At 36.3% G+C, this 14672-nt stretch overlaps 1 protein-coding gene across 1 annotated transcript; it reads right to left on the bottom strand.

The window, feature by feature from the left end:
• Positions 1–1974: 1974 nt before the first annotated feature.
• On the bottom strand, positions 1975–14569 carry abhd16a (abhydrolase domain containing 16A, phospholipase). Its single transcript, XM_051865024.1, has 20 exons — positions 14364–14569; positions 12749–12805; positions 12527–12593; positions 8433–8519; positions 8206–8291; positions 8044–8117; positions 6838–6945; positions 6550–6664; positions 6164–6265; positions 5944–6007; positions 5803–5852; positions 5514–5637; positions 5337–5441; positions 5181–5244; positions 4908–4964; positions 4748–4810; positions 4592–4668; positions 2971–3069; positions 2761–2807; positions 1975–2517 (listed from the first exon to the last, which is right to left on the bottom strand). Exons 1-20 carry the CDS (start codon positions 14463–14465, stop codon positions 2434–2436), a joined length of 1632 nt encoding a protein of 543 aa, XP_051720984.1. The 5' UTR covers positions 14466–14569; the 3' UTR covers positions 1975–2433.
• Positions 14570–14672: the final 103 nt, after the last annotated feature.

Genomic DNA, 14672 nt, shown 5'->3' with positions numbered 1-14672 from the left:
TAAGACCTTCGTTCATCTTCAGAACACAGATTAAGATAATTTTCATAAAATCCTATGGCTCAGTGAGGCCTGCATTGCCAGCAAGACAATTAACACTTTCAATGCCCAGAAAGCTACTAAAGATGTATTTAAAACAGATCAAACTGCCAAAGTCACACCCCCCCAGTGGTGAACCATAGAAATTTCGAAATACTTATGACGTGACGAAGTCTCGTTTACTGAAATCAGGTGACTTTGGCAGTTTGATACATGCTCCAAACCACTGATTCGAAACAAAAGATTTGTAAAGCTTCGAAGCTTCATGAAGCAGTGTTTTGAAATCGCCCATCACTAGATATTGTTGAATAAAGTCGTTATTTTGTTTTTTTGGTGCACAAAAAGTATTCTCGTCACTTCATAACATTAAGGTTGAACCACTGTTGTCACAAACTGTTTGAAATATGTCTTTAGTAGCTTTCTGGGCATTGAAAAAGGAAATGATCTTGCTGGCAATGCAGGCCTCACTGAGCCATCAGATTTCAGAACACAAATTAAGATATTTTTTATGAAAATGAACGAAGGTCTTACGGGTGTGGAACGACATGAGGGTGAGTAATTAATGACAGAATTTTCTTTTTTGGGTGAACTAACCCTTTAAGTTTAACCACTGTAGTCACGTTAACTATTTTAACTATGTTTATACTACTTTTCCGGACCTTGAATGTGGTAATTATGTTGCTTTCTATGGGGGATTTAAAAAAACCTCGTATTTCATCAAAAATATCTTAATTTGTGTTCTGAAGATGAACGAAGGTCTTATGGGTGTGGAATGACACGAGGGTGAGTAATTAATTACAGAAATTTCATTTTTTGGGTGAACTAACCCAAGAGGTACTGTATTAAACAATACTGTGTACATTTAACAAACCAATGAATAAAATGATATAAAAATAAAAAAAATTGCGCAATTGCGTTTGTTCCTGTTTGACCATCAAACAAAGAACTTCAAACAAGTTGAACTTTGCATGTCTTTGACATCAGAACATGAGGAGGACGTGATTCCATCAAAGATCTCTACAAGCGGTAAAGGTACAACTCTGTGGAAAACCAACTCAGACTGTAGACAATGCTCATGTCTACCAGAGTGTTTATTTACCCTTATTAGCTGATAATTCTGATTATGTTCAAAATGGACAAATTTAGCTCCCCTGTCTCTGAGAAAACCTCAGACTGAAATCTACATTGATCTATTGAGATTTTCAGACTGGAAAAACTAATGATCAGGAGTTTTCAAATCTCATCTGAAATGAGCAGTAACACATTACATGATCAGATTACTTTTTTAATGTAATGAGCCAATTAACGCATTACAAGTAACATGCATTATGTAATCGGATTACTTTTTTGATGTAACTGCACATTACAATCAAATAAATTTATTTACAGCCAAAAATGTTACTGCAGATGAAGTATTTTTAAGAACAATAGTAGTATGAATTGTAGCTGAAATATAGCTAGTAATTCATGATGTCCAGTTTCTCCCAATCTAAAATGAGTATTTGGAAAATTTAACAATATGACTCCTTAGTGACTTTGTGGCAGTGTATAAGATGACGCTCGAGTCCACTGAAGTGGTTGATGTACAACTATGCCATCAAAACCGATGCATAAGCAAGAAAATAGCTTATTATTTGCTGTCCACTGTAGTGACCTCTGTGTGTGAAAGTGTTAATATATTTTTCATATAAATTCAAAACACACTAATGTGTGTGTGTGTATATTATATATATATATATATATATATGCAATAAAAATGTATAATTTATATTTGAATATAAAATCTCAAACTATGTATTATCTCATGCTTGTTTACATTTTCAAGAAACATACAACAATACCATTTCAAGTACAATAACAAACTTTTATTTTATGTGAAACACAAATAATGACTTGTTATTGTTAATGTTAATGACTTGGAGAATGCCAACCACAAAAAAAAGAGTATCCCCTGTTTTTATTTAATATTCATATACAATATAACATTCAGAACATTATTTAACGATACGATTTGTTCATAATTACAGTGCTCCACAAAATAGAGGATAAAAATAAAAACAGACTGAGAAAGAGGCAAGAGATCTTTGAGTCCCATCAATGAGAGTCTCTCAAAAGAAACAAACGTCCAGACGGTGACGACAAACCTGAGCGTCGGCACATTTCATTTCCACTGCGATGGAGGCATGGCACAACCAATAATTTAAAACGCCTCTATCAAATCATGCGAAAAAAAACAAAGAAAAAAAAAAAACCACGAGTAACCCTGTCACATTTAGATGAAGGACTAATTCTAAACGCCTTCCTGCCGTCCCACAGAACTGACTCAAATGTACCGGTATGTGATTCCCTTTGACCTCTGACCTCCAGTGCTCTCTTCCTGTCTTTCTCATTGGCTCTCTAGAGTCTCCAGGGAGGCCTGAACTCAGAAATGGGGAGTGGAGTGCAGTGTGTAGTATCAAAATTTCGCATATACTTCCGTGCCTGAGAGAGAGAGAGAGAGAGAGAGAGAAATGACCGGTTAATGATAACAAATACTTACTCAAAAGCCCTTAATAGCTTAAATACTATATATAAAGATGGGAATTATGGTTTGAACTGTGATAATGAAGTATGATACAAAGCATATAAGAGCTTATTGCACTCTGATATGCAAGAATGTGGGTAACTACAATATACTACACTACAGTATAACAAGGTGTAAACTCTGATATTTTTGTAACATACCAAGAATAGAGCAAGCTGTCTTCTGCCCTCGAGCGTCATGTCTTCACCTAAAATAGAGGATCAGATTGCCGACAGTCAAATGTCTGTATTGTTTTAAGCAGAAACTGTAGCCATAGTAAAAGAAATCACTGCTGAACGTCCCCATTTGTACCACACCAACCCATTTAAAGCTGTGGAAGTGAGCATGGCTACTGTGTATGAAGCACGTACCAACGCTCCAGGGGAACAGTGTCTCTCTGTCTGTCTGATAGGACTGCAGCACAGACAAGCACCAATCATCATCCACCTCATAGCCGGTGTACACAGACTCTGAGGAACAGGGAAAAAGTGACATTCTGCTTAAAGCCAAAACAAACAGAGGAAACGTGGAAAACCTCCCCCAGATATTATGGAATAAACCCATCTAGAAATTCAGTCTCATACCGACAATTCTTTACATATTAGGTTTCATACCCGGTGTTAAGATCAGCATTCTAATCCGGGAGTTTTCAAACCTTCTGATGCCACTGACCCCCAAACAATTATTCACTTGCAAGGAACTCCCTTCCCTTGATATATAAAGACCAAATTTATACTGTACAATATAAAAAATATATACATATAAGTACATGGAAAATATTATCTGGAAAATATTTGGTTTCTATTAAAGGGATATAGTTCACACAAAAATTAAAACTCTGTCATCATTTACTCACCCTCAAATTGTTCCAAACCTGTATGAATTTCTTTCTTTTGAACACAAAAGAAGATATTTTGAAGAATATTATGAACCAAACAGTTTATAGACACTATTGATTTACATAGTATGGGGAAAAAAATTACTATGGAAGTCAATGGGATCCATCAACTGTTTGGTTTCCGACATTCTTCAAAATATCTTCTTTTGTGTTCAGCAGAAGAAAGAAATTCATACAGGTTTGGGACAACTTGAGGGTGAGTAAATGATGACAGAATTTTCATTTTCGGGTGAACTATCCCTTTAAATAGACACTATCTGTTTTCTATCCACCATTAAAGGGTTAGTTCACCCAAAAATGAAAATTCTGTCATTAATTACTCACCATCATGTCGTTCCACACCCGTAAAACCTCTGTTCATCTTCAGAACACAAATGAAGATATTTTTCATAAAATATCCAGTGAGGCCTCCATAGACAGCAAGTTACACTTTCAAACGCTTAGAAAGGTACTAAAGACATATTTAAAACAGTTCATGTGTTCAAAAATATCTTAATTTGTGTCTTACGGGTGTGGAATGACATGATGGTGAGTAATTAATGACAGAAATTTCATTTTTGGGTGAACTAACCCTTTAACTGTTACCGTTAAATGTAAACATGACGAAAAACAAATGAACTGTCAACTGAATAAAATAATTGTGATTATTACCATAATTTCTGACCAGTCTTTACAAAGAAAAATGAAACATAATGTAATCATTTTGTACATTTTAACTCAAATGATTAATTTCTACACTTTTTCTCTAAAGTGTTCCACTCCTTGGAAACCAGCTTGAAAACCTGTTGTAAGCTATAAAACCATAAACCAGGGTTTTACATGCTATAGTTCAGGCATTTATTTCACAGAGCACAGAAAAGGAGAAATAAATTTGATCTTAGAAAAAAAAAAAAAAAAATTAATAAACAATTTAAATAAAATCAGTATTATCAACTTCTTATAGACCAAAAGAAAAAATCTATATTACCATTAATAAAAAATAAATAAAATATGTAATATTATTATCTTCCAATATTAACCTATGCCATTATGCCAATAATAAAAAAAATAATAATAATATGAATGAAAATGAATTTCTAACTATAAAAACACACCTCCTTCAATCTGTGTCCCTGCTGCGAGCCACTGCCTGACGGCTCTGATAGCATCATCTGTCATGACCTTAGGATACCTGAGGGACAGAGAGACAGAGATGAAAGCAACTGAAGGAGCAGAATCAGATTAAGCTGTTTGTGTGAATGGTGTCTGACCTGTACTGGAGTAGTTTGAGTAACAGGTCATTCCCTCTGTTGGACATGATGTCTTCTGGACCCCTGTATTAAAACACAATACAGCCACATCAAGATCAGGAGCAATTCACGTTTGTCTCCACAGGCATGAATGTGTTTATTTGTGTCCTGGATAACTCACGTGGTAGTGATGATTTCATCTTTAGTTCTTCTGATCAATAACACTGGACCCTGGTACCTGAAATGAGAGCCAAATTATTTCGATGGAGCTCAAGCTGTAAACTTTAAAAAGGTGTTTAATGGCGCAACCATCCAACAACCCAATCAACTCCCGGTGAACAAAATCAAGTCCCGTCCTACATTTTTTCTCATTCAAGAAGCTGTTTCACTCTAATATACATCACAACTTCCGTGTCATGCTGACTTTAATAATAAAAAAACAAAGATGACTAACTTGCAAAGCTGTTCAGCATTGTTCAGGTTCATGTACTGCCTCACTGTATGGGTGACCAAGGGTCCTACGGAAATGGAAACAAACACATTCATCAGTGAATTGTTTGGGTCAACTCTTTCAAAAGTTAAGTAGAAATGAAGAGAGTACAACACTCACTCCAGCTCTCTGGCATGACCTTCAGCGCAAGGGGTAAAAGATCATCAAATGAGGCATCTAGAACCAGTGCTCGGATCTCTGGGTATGACATCACAGCCCAACTGGCTAAAATAGAGCAAGACATTAAGAATTACAGTAAAACAAATGAATAATTTTGTCTGATCTGCGATTGTTTACCTGTGAAGCCCCCTATTGACCAGGCGTACACAATGATGTCACTCAACTGGAAGCCCAGTTTGTGCACGGCAAACTGAATGACGACGTCCATCGCGTTGGCTTCGTTTTGAGGAAATGGAACTCCCTGAAAAAGCAGAAGAGAAAAAAAAGTACACTGAAGTTTTCATCCATTTTGTATTTTAGATAAAAACATACAAATACTATCTTGTGTTTTCAGTGTACGCAACATTAGCTGTGTGCTGTTATGACAAGGTCAGTGTGAGGAACAGATGGCGTGATGTTCACTTACTGTACTGCCGCCAAACCCTGGGTGATTCCAGCCCAACACTGAGTATCCACCTGGAAGCACAACAGAGAAAACAGTTTCACATCCATCTAGTGCATGAATGTTGAAAATACAAAACAGACACACTGAGGTGAACACATTTACCTTCCAGTGGCGTATTCATGCAGCCGACCTCGTAGAATCCTGCGTTTCCCTCACAGCAGATCACCTGTGATATTCATTATATCAGCATTGGAAAGTGGCTGGAGGTAATTATGTAACGTATTTAATTATACTACTTTTTTCTCGGAAGCTTCTCTATTATGATTTCTTCTACTCTCTCGTAGTAGCACATTTACTTTAGTTGCACTATTCAGATTCTTACCAGAGTTTTTCCAGCTGGTCCTCCATCTCTCCTCCGATCCACAAACATGGTGTCAATCTCATTCCCATCACAAGCCACCAGTTTGTTCCGCTGACCATCATACTGAACACAACAAAGCAGAGATGGGGTTATGACCTTTATATAGGGTTCCCACAAATTTAATCAACAAATCAACTTTTGTTGTTAACTTTTTTCAATGTTAACTTTTTTCTTCTTTTTTTATAGCATTTTTTATAAAAAAAATAGCAATACGCAAATTTAGAAACTATTTTAGGTTTTTCATGACCCTAGGAGTTACAAAATTTAAAATGTGAGACGTTTTCCTGAGATGGCTTTTAAATGAACTGTGTTGTAGCAGTGGTTTTGTAATTGTCTTTTGGCGTTACCTCTTCTACGAGTCTGGCCTGTCCCTGCTGTAACATGGGCCTCATGGCCTTCTGCAGTAGACCCACTGACCCCGGGTACAGCATCCTCCGACCGAAAGAGTGAGCTATCAGATAACTACACAAAACAAACATAAATGAGACTCTAACATGTGGCATGACTGCTGATGAATATGTAATAGAGGTCAGCAATTACCAGACCTCTCAGCTAAATCTTTGTATTTGAACAACCCTAATAACGAGGTACTGTATCCCTGCAAGTGTGTAAATGTGTTATCACACGCTTGTTACCTTAAGATGTGGCATGGCAGTGTGCGAACTGAACTCAGCACACCGTCCGCTGCTCCTCTGTGTTTCGGCTCTGGCCGTAGCAGGGACACACCACCTTTAGACAACTTCCTGCAGACAGAGGAAGTGCAGAAACATTAGAAGCATTCACTGATCTCACAGTTAGCCAATGACACCCAATTAAAGCAAAATCCTCTAAAATTGGGTTGTTTGTTTGTTTTTTAATGCCATGCTGGCTTATTTTCATGGCAAGAAAAAAATATGGTAAATGATATCAGGTTTTTAAAATCTGTTTTTGCTTAAAAACTCTATATTTGGTATAACTTGTTAAAAATGTATTCCAAAGTGTTAACGCAATAAAAAAGGTTTCTCGCAGGGTTAAACCCAGCACAATCTAATAAAACTTACTTTTGGGATAAAGGATTTTTACAAAAAGATCATATTGGTGGATCTTCTCCTTGTGTGTCATACTGGAACGGCCTATTTGGCAATGGGTATAAACAATCTGGTCCCATGGATTAAAAAAAAATGATAAAACCCTCAGGAACACTTTACTTAAAGCCTTTATGTATAATGCATTATAAAGGTATTCATAATGTATGCTATAATGTATTATATATTTTCATAAAAAACTGTAACCAAAGTTAAACTGCATTATAATATTTGCAGATTCCTTGTTACGTCTGAAATTGGTTATTTGTCATGTGTTTTTATGCATTAAAAATGTATTAATGTAATTGTAATGAAATGTATTATAACTGTGGTTACAATTATTCATGAGAGCATACAACGCATTTTAAGGTGCATCAAAAGTCATAATTAATGCATTAAAAATGTTTTTATAATGCATTATACATAAAAGCTTTAAAAACTCTCTTCTCCCAACATTGGGACCGATTTCATGAAGTTTGCACTGTGTATAGATCCCACTCTGTTTGCCATTTGTTATTAAAATAGGAATTTATTTTAGGTTTTAGATCCATAAGAGGTATTGTGCCATTTTTAAGGTCTGCTGAATAACAAGTGCTGCGTGATCATTTTTAAGGGATGAGGCATTGCTTGAAGACATGAGTTTGAGTCTGTAATTATAAGTAAGTTATAAATATACATTTCTCTATGCTAAGATGAACTGCTGTAAACACTGAGCTGCGGTTGTGGATGATATTCCTCTTTTTTCATGAAAGAAAGAGAGAGACAGGCTTTACTTACGGACTACTAACTTCTTTCCAGCTGAAATCTACAGGCCAGTGTTTGAAGTCAAAGTCAAAGCACGCCAGTTTTTTCTGTAGGGGACATAATCAACATCAATTTAATGGGCTCATTAAAGCAAAGCTCCATGGGAATGTTCCTATGGCATTGCTACTGTGTCACCTTGTTGCTAGGCGTGTGGTTCTTCCTGGTCTCCTCCAGTATGGAGATGAACTGAAGGTACTCTGGGTTTCTCCAGCGCCCCCACCCTAACAACAGCACAGCGGTAAAAACACAAACACAAATCATGTTAAACTTATCCATGTATTAAATGTTGTTTTACAACAGTGTGAACATACATGAAGTAAATAAACAGACAAACATTACTAATACACAAGATAAAATATTACCTCTCAGACAGGCCACTCCCAGCAGACAGACCAGCGCTGTGCCAACATATTGACTGAAAGGAACCAGTTTACTGCTGCAGATGTACCCTAGAAGAGATATCATTATTAATGATCTCAGCCCACAATACCTCACCACAATATTAATGCTTGGTATTACAATTGTTCATTCTGACACAATTTAGAAAACAATACTATTCATGGCACAGCAAGGATGGTCAGATGTGATGTTTTAAATGTTGTTCTGTTGAATTCAGCAGTGTTTAATGAAAAAAAAAATATATATATATGTTTAGGATTCATTTTTTTCTAAAAACCTTAAAGGGTTACCCAAAAAAAAAAAAAAAACATTTCTGTCATTAAGTACTCACATTCATGCCATCCCAAACCCGTAAGACCTTCATTCATCTTCAGAACACAAATTAAGATATTTTTGATGAATCTGATCCACACATACACAACGTCATTGCACCTTTTGAGGTCCAGAAAGGTATTAAAGACATTGTTAAAATAGTCAACGTGACTACAGTGGTTCAACCTTAATGTATTAATAACAAAACAAAAATAACGACTTTAACAATTTGAACTGTTATCATACGCAGTTGATGTAGTGAATGCAGTGCAGTGCTTCCTCGTACTTACGTCAGAACGGCGCGCATGCGTCATGCTGCTCAGCGTCAGCCAATAATGAGCCGGCGTTCTGACGTAAACATGGAAGCGCTGCACTGCGTTCACTGCGTCAACTGCGTATGACAACAGTTCAAATTGTTAAATAAAGTTGTTATTTTTGCGCACAAGAAGTATTCTCGACGCTTCATAACATTAAGATTGAAGCACTGTAGTCACATGGACTATTTTAACAATGTCTTTCTGGACGTTAAAAGGTGCAATGACATTGCTGCCTATGTGTGGTTCAGAAACCTCTCGAATTTCATCAAAAATATCTTAATTTGTGTTCCGAAGATGAACAAAGGTCTTACGGGTTTGGGACGACATGAGGGTGAGTAATTAATGACAAACATTTTTGGGTGAACTAACCCTTTAAGACTAAATTTGGATTTACTTGGTATCAACAGAATAAAACAAGTTCCTCAAAGTGGTAGAAGTATTACAGTCCAGCAAAATGTGTTTCATGGGACAGAGGATTCTATGTTTAAATGTTGTGCTGTCAAATACAGGTTTCTTTGCTGAATAAAAAATTTAAAAGAGCATTTATTTGAAATAGAAATCTTATGTAACATTATAAATGTCATCACTGTCACTTTTGATCAATTTAATGAGCCTTTGCTGAATGAAAGTATTAATTTATAAAACGCTGAACTACAGCTCACAGGAGACAGCAGAAATTGTTGATTTTTTTTATTTGTGGTCAATAACACATTACTCTAATCTGCAGATATAATCTGTCATTTATAAAATTACAATGTACCACCAATGTATCTCAAATATATCATATACAATTAGTAGCACTTCCTTGTTATTTAATTACACAATTATTACAAAATGCCATTAACTACATCTTTGTAAGACACAGACTCTCTTTTACAAAAGACTACCAAACACAACAAAACAACAACACGTTCTCTAACCACAATACACTCTTTTAAAGGCAGAATATCAAAATGATATTGAACTATAGTACAACCACAATAACAACATCAATCATACTGGATTCTACATTAAAATAAATTTTGTACAACTTATTCAGTAGTTAATACTATAAATGCAGCATAACATCTTTGATTCAGCTATCTGAATATTCAAACTAAACAAGATCATACCTTGGCTTAGTCGTGATGTAAAATACAGCTACTGATTCATAAAAGAGCTCGTTCATTTTATAAACTACAGCATAGCTCATTCACAACCTGAACATCAGTACTCCTCACGTCTGCTTAGCAGAAGAACATCACTGAAACCTCTTATGAACGAACCAGGCTAAAAATACATTCAGCACTGCTGTCAGAGCATTAGCCGTGACTCATTTGATATGATTACACTGACTGAACATAACATTAAGACTGAACCAATCAGCACCTGCTCATGTAAGATCTGCATGTAGAATTTATTTTTATATTAACAAAAGGGAAACAAGAACCGAGAAAAGCTTTGAGAAGACAAAAATATTGGTGAGTGAATAAAAACTTTTTATAACTGGGTATATTGGATAATATTACATTTATATTTAATAATATTATATTACAGTGCCTTGCAAAAGTATTCATACCCACTGAACTTTTCCACATTTTGACACGTTATAACCACAAACAAAAATGTATTTTATAGGGATATTATGTGCTAGACCAACACAAAATGGCACATAATTGTGAAGTGGAAGGAAAGTGATAAATGGTGTCCAAATTTTTTTACAAATAAATATCTGAAAAGTGTGGCGTGCATTTGTATTCAGCCCCCTTTACTCTGATACCCCTAACTAAAATCCAGTGGAATCAATTGCCTTCAGAAGTCACCTAATTAGTAAATAGAGTCCACCTGTGTGTAATTTAATCTCAGGATAAATACAGCTGTTCTGTGAAGCCCTCAGAGGTTTGTTAGAGAACATTAGTGAACAAACAGCATCATGAAGACCAAAGAACACACAGTTTAGGTTATAAATCAATATCCCAAGCCTTGAACATCTCACGGAGCACTGTACAATCCATCATCCGAAAATGTAAAGAGTATAGCTGCAAACCTTCCAAGACATGGCCGTCCACCTTAACTGACATGCCGGGCAAGGAAAGCATTAATCAGAGAAGCAGCCAAGAGGCCCATGTTAACTCTGGAGGAGCTGCAGAGATCCATAGCTCAGGTGGGAGAATCTGTCCACAGGACAACTATTAGTCGTGCACTCCACAAATCTGGCCTTTATGGAAGAGTGGCAAGAAGAAAGCCATTGTTGAAATAAAGCCACAAGAAGTCCCGTTTGCAGTTTGCGACAAGCCATGTGGGGGACACAGCAAACATGTGGAAGAAGGTGTTCTGGTCAGATGAGACCAAAATTGAATCTTTTGGCCTGAATTCAAAACACTATGTGTGGCGGAAACCTAACAATGCACATCACCCTGAACACACCATCCCCACTGTGAAACATGGTGGTGGCAGCATCATGTTGTGGGGATGCTTTTCTTCAGCAGCGACAGGGAAGCTTGGTCAGAGTTGATGGGAAGATGGATGGAGCCAAATACAGGGCAATCTTAGATAAAAACCTGTTAGAGTCTGCGAAAGACTTGAGACTGGGGCGGAGGTTCCCCTTCCAGCAGGACAACGACCCTAAACATACAGCCAGAGCTACAATGGAATGGTTTAGATCAAACATATTCATGTTAGAACGGCCCAGTCAAAGTCCAGACCTAAATTCAATTGAGAATCCGTGGCGAGACAGACACCCTCCATCCAATCTGACTGAGCTTGAGCTATTTTGCAAAGAAGAATGGGCAAAAATTTCACTCTCTAGATGTGCAAAGCTGGTAGAGACATACCCCAAAAGACTTGCAGCTGTAATTGCAGCGAAAGGTGGTTCTACAAAGTATTGACTGAATACAAATGCATGCCACACTTTTCAGACATTTATTTGTAAAAAATTTTGGACACCATTTACCATTGTCCTTCCACTTCACAATTATGTGCCACTTTGTGTTGGTCTAGCACATAAAATCCCAATAAAATACATTTTTGTTTGTGGTTGTGACGTGACAAAATGTGGAAAAGTTCAGTGGGTATGAATACTTTTGCAAGGCACTGTATATTTAATTTTAGCACACAAATAAATAAGTTGGTAACACTTTATTTTGATGGTCCCCTTTAGACATTCTGTTGACTACAAGTAACTTTGCACCTACATGTCAACTAGCTCTCATTAGAGTATTAGTAGACTGACTGCTTACTATAAGTAATATTGCAAGTACATATCAACTTATACTACTAATCCTAATCCTACCCCTAAAAGTCTACTAATACTCACCCAATACTCTAATGAGAGTTAGTTGACATATAGGTGTAACGTTATGCATAGTAAACAGAATATCTAACGGGGACCATCAAAATAAAGTGTAACCATATGTTTGCTGTTCTATGATGCTGTATTTGTGTTTTACCTTTCCTGTAGAGATAGCAGAGGAGCAGTGGAGAACTGTAGTACGACAGAGACCACAGCACTGAGGCCTGAAGGACAACACATGATACAAAACTTTTTTTCTTTCTTTTTTCTTTTTTGCTTTTGACAGGGATAAATTGCAAAGAAGCTTAATATTCAGTGTCATTGCTTGGTCACTACACAAACTGCAGTTAAAACGTGAAACATCACTGTGATCACATACCCAACTGAGGATGCTGTCTGTGTGCCTCTCCAAACCCCTGGGCTGATAATTCCACCCCTGCAGAAGATCAAGACATGTCAGTTATGAGTATCTTTACAAAAGTTTGCTGTGGTGACAGACCATAATGTTCTGCACATAAAACAACACAGATATTTTACAACAACAAACCTGTGGTCACTTGGTATTAAGAGATTGACTCATAATATACTGATATTTTCATTTTCTACCCTTCATGAGGAAATAATGTTTCCTATAAATAGCTTATTCTTTGCTTTAATTCTTTTTTCATGTAAAAGCTATTCATTCTGAAGTGAGAAAGTATTTTAAGCTTACAGTCATTCTTATACAAACTTAAACCATTTATATTTCAAAACAACAACAATTATTATTATTATTATAAAATATTCATTATGAATATTGGTTTTATTGTTGTAGTCTAATGATGTAGGCTATTATTTATTGTGCCACAAAACAGAAATAAAACAGTAAGTTAATATAATAATAATAATAATAATTCACCAAGTATAGGATGTTGGCTTAAAGAAATGGAAACTAATATGTCAATGGAAAAGATAACTTATATTTTAAAGGACAAATAAACAGTTTTTGATGGAGTTCCCCACCTTTTAGACTTCTTAAAACGTGGTGGAGTTGGAAAGGTGTTAATAGAAGACTAAGTAAAGAGGTGGTATTGAATATCAATGTAAATACTGAGAAGCTTTTTTGCTGTTGTTTTTATTTTTGTTGTTGTTTTCTCTGTTACATGGATATGTATATGTACATGTGTATAGTTAAAATGTAATAAAAAATAATAATAATAATTAAAAATACACGTGTATATCAACAATTATGGACATAATAACATTAAATAAACATTATCAGTTGCAAAAAACGATATCAGTCAATCTATACTAGTTTTAGCCACCATAGTTGTGAAAAATAATAGAAAGATTGAGAAAGCTTCTTAATTTTTTTTTTTTTTTTTTGAAGGAGAGCCTATTAATGACCTGTACAGTAGTAACAACACGAAGTTACTAACGTATTTTTAAAAGTCAGGGTCATGTTGAATAGGTAGACTTTATTGTTTTCATACAGTACTAACTTAAACTCTGTCAAGGAGTGGTTAAGAAAAAGAGATGGTGAGCACAATATTAATCAATTATTAATGCAACTGTCTAAGTACGATGTCACGACAATGGCAAATGTCTGATAAACTAAACAGAAACACAATAAAACGCAATCAATCAACCCATGGGTGCGGTAATAGTTTTGTTATGGTTGTGCGCCTCTTGACAGACGGTTGACTGACCTGACAGTCGACCATTAGAGCTAAGCTCAGTTCAGTTAGCAAACAGCTCTGTCAATGGATGTGTCTCAAAACCGAGTGAGCTGTCTATTTAGGGTTCTAGCTGTTTAGGACATCACTGGCGCATAATACAAACGTTTGTATCAAATCAACTCGCATATGATGCCCAAAATGCTGTCTAGATAGCCAGCTCACTAGGATTTAGGACTCGGCCAATAACGATAATGCACTTCCGCACATTCATGCGAGACTGATATTGGCAGTGTTTTAATGCTAAGGCTTTGTTTGAAAGGGAAGGAAGAGTCGTACCCTGCGGGGCGTCCTGCCGTCAGCTCGTGTCTGGTCCGGGGAGCGGTGGATCCGCTGCAGATTGGGCCCGAAAAGGCACCGGAGCCACATCCAGCCGGCCATTCTCACCTCGGTCAGGAACTACGGCGGCCTGTGAGGATCATCACAGGTACTACATAGCGAATGCAAAAACGCGTATTTTCCACGTCAGAGTTCGATACATTTCAATACATACAGTGGTGTTCAAAACATTTTTCTTGAAAAAGAGATTAGTTTTATAGAGAATTATAGCAGACAAAACTAATCAAAGAAAATAAACGTATCATGAAT

Source organism: Ctenopharyngodon idella, chromosome 16 (assembly GCF_019924925.1).
Source record: "Ctenopharyngodon idella isolate HZGC_01 chromosome 16, HZGC01, whole genome shotgun sequence".
NCBI lineage: Eukaryota > Metazoa > Chordata > Actinopteri > Cypriniformes > Xenocyprididae > Ctenopharyngodon > Ctenopharyngodon idella.
The sequence above is the reverse complement of the archived record's forward strand: the minus strand, read 5'-3'. Positions and strand labels throughout refer to the sequence as shown.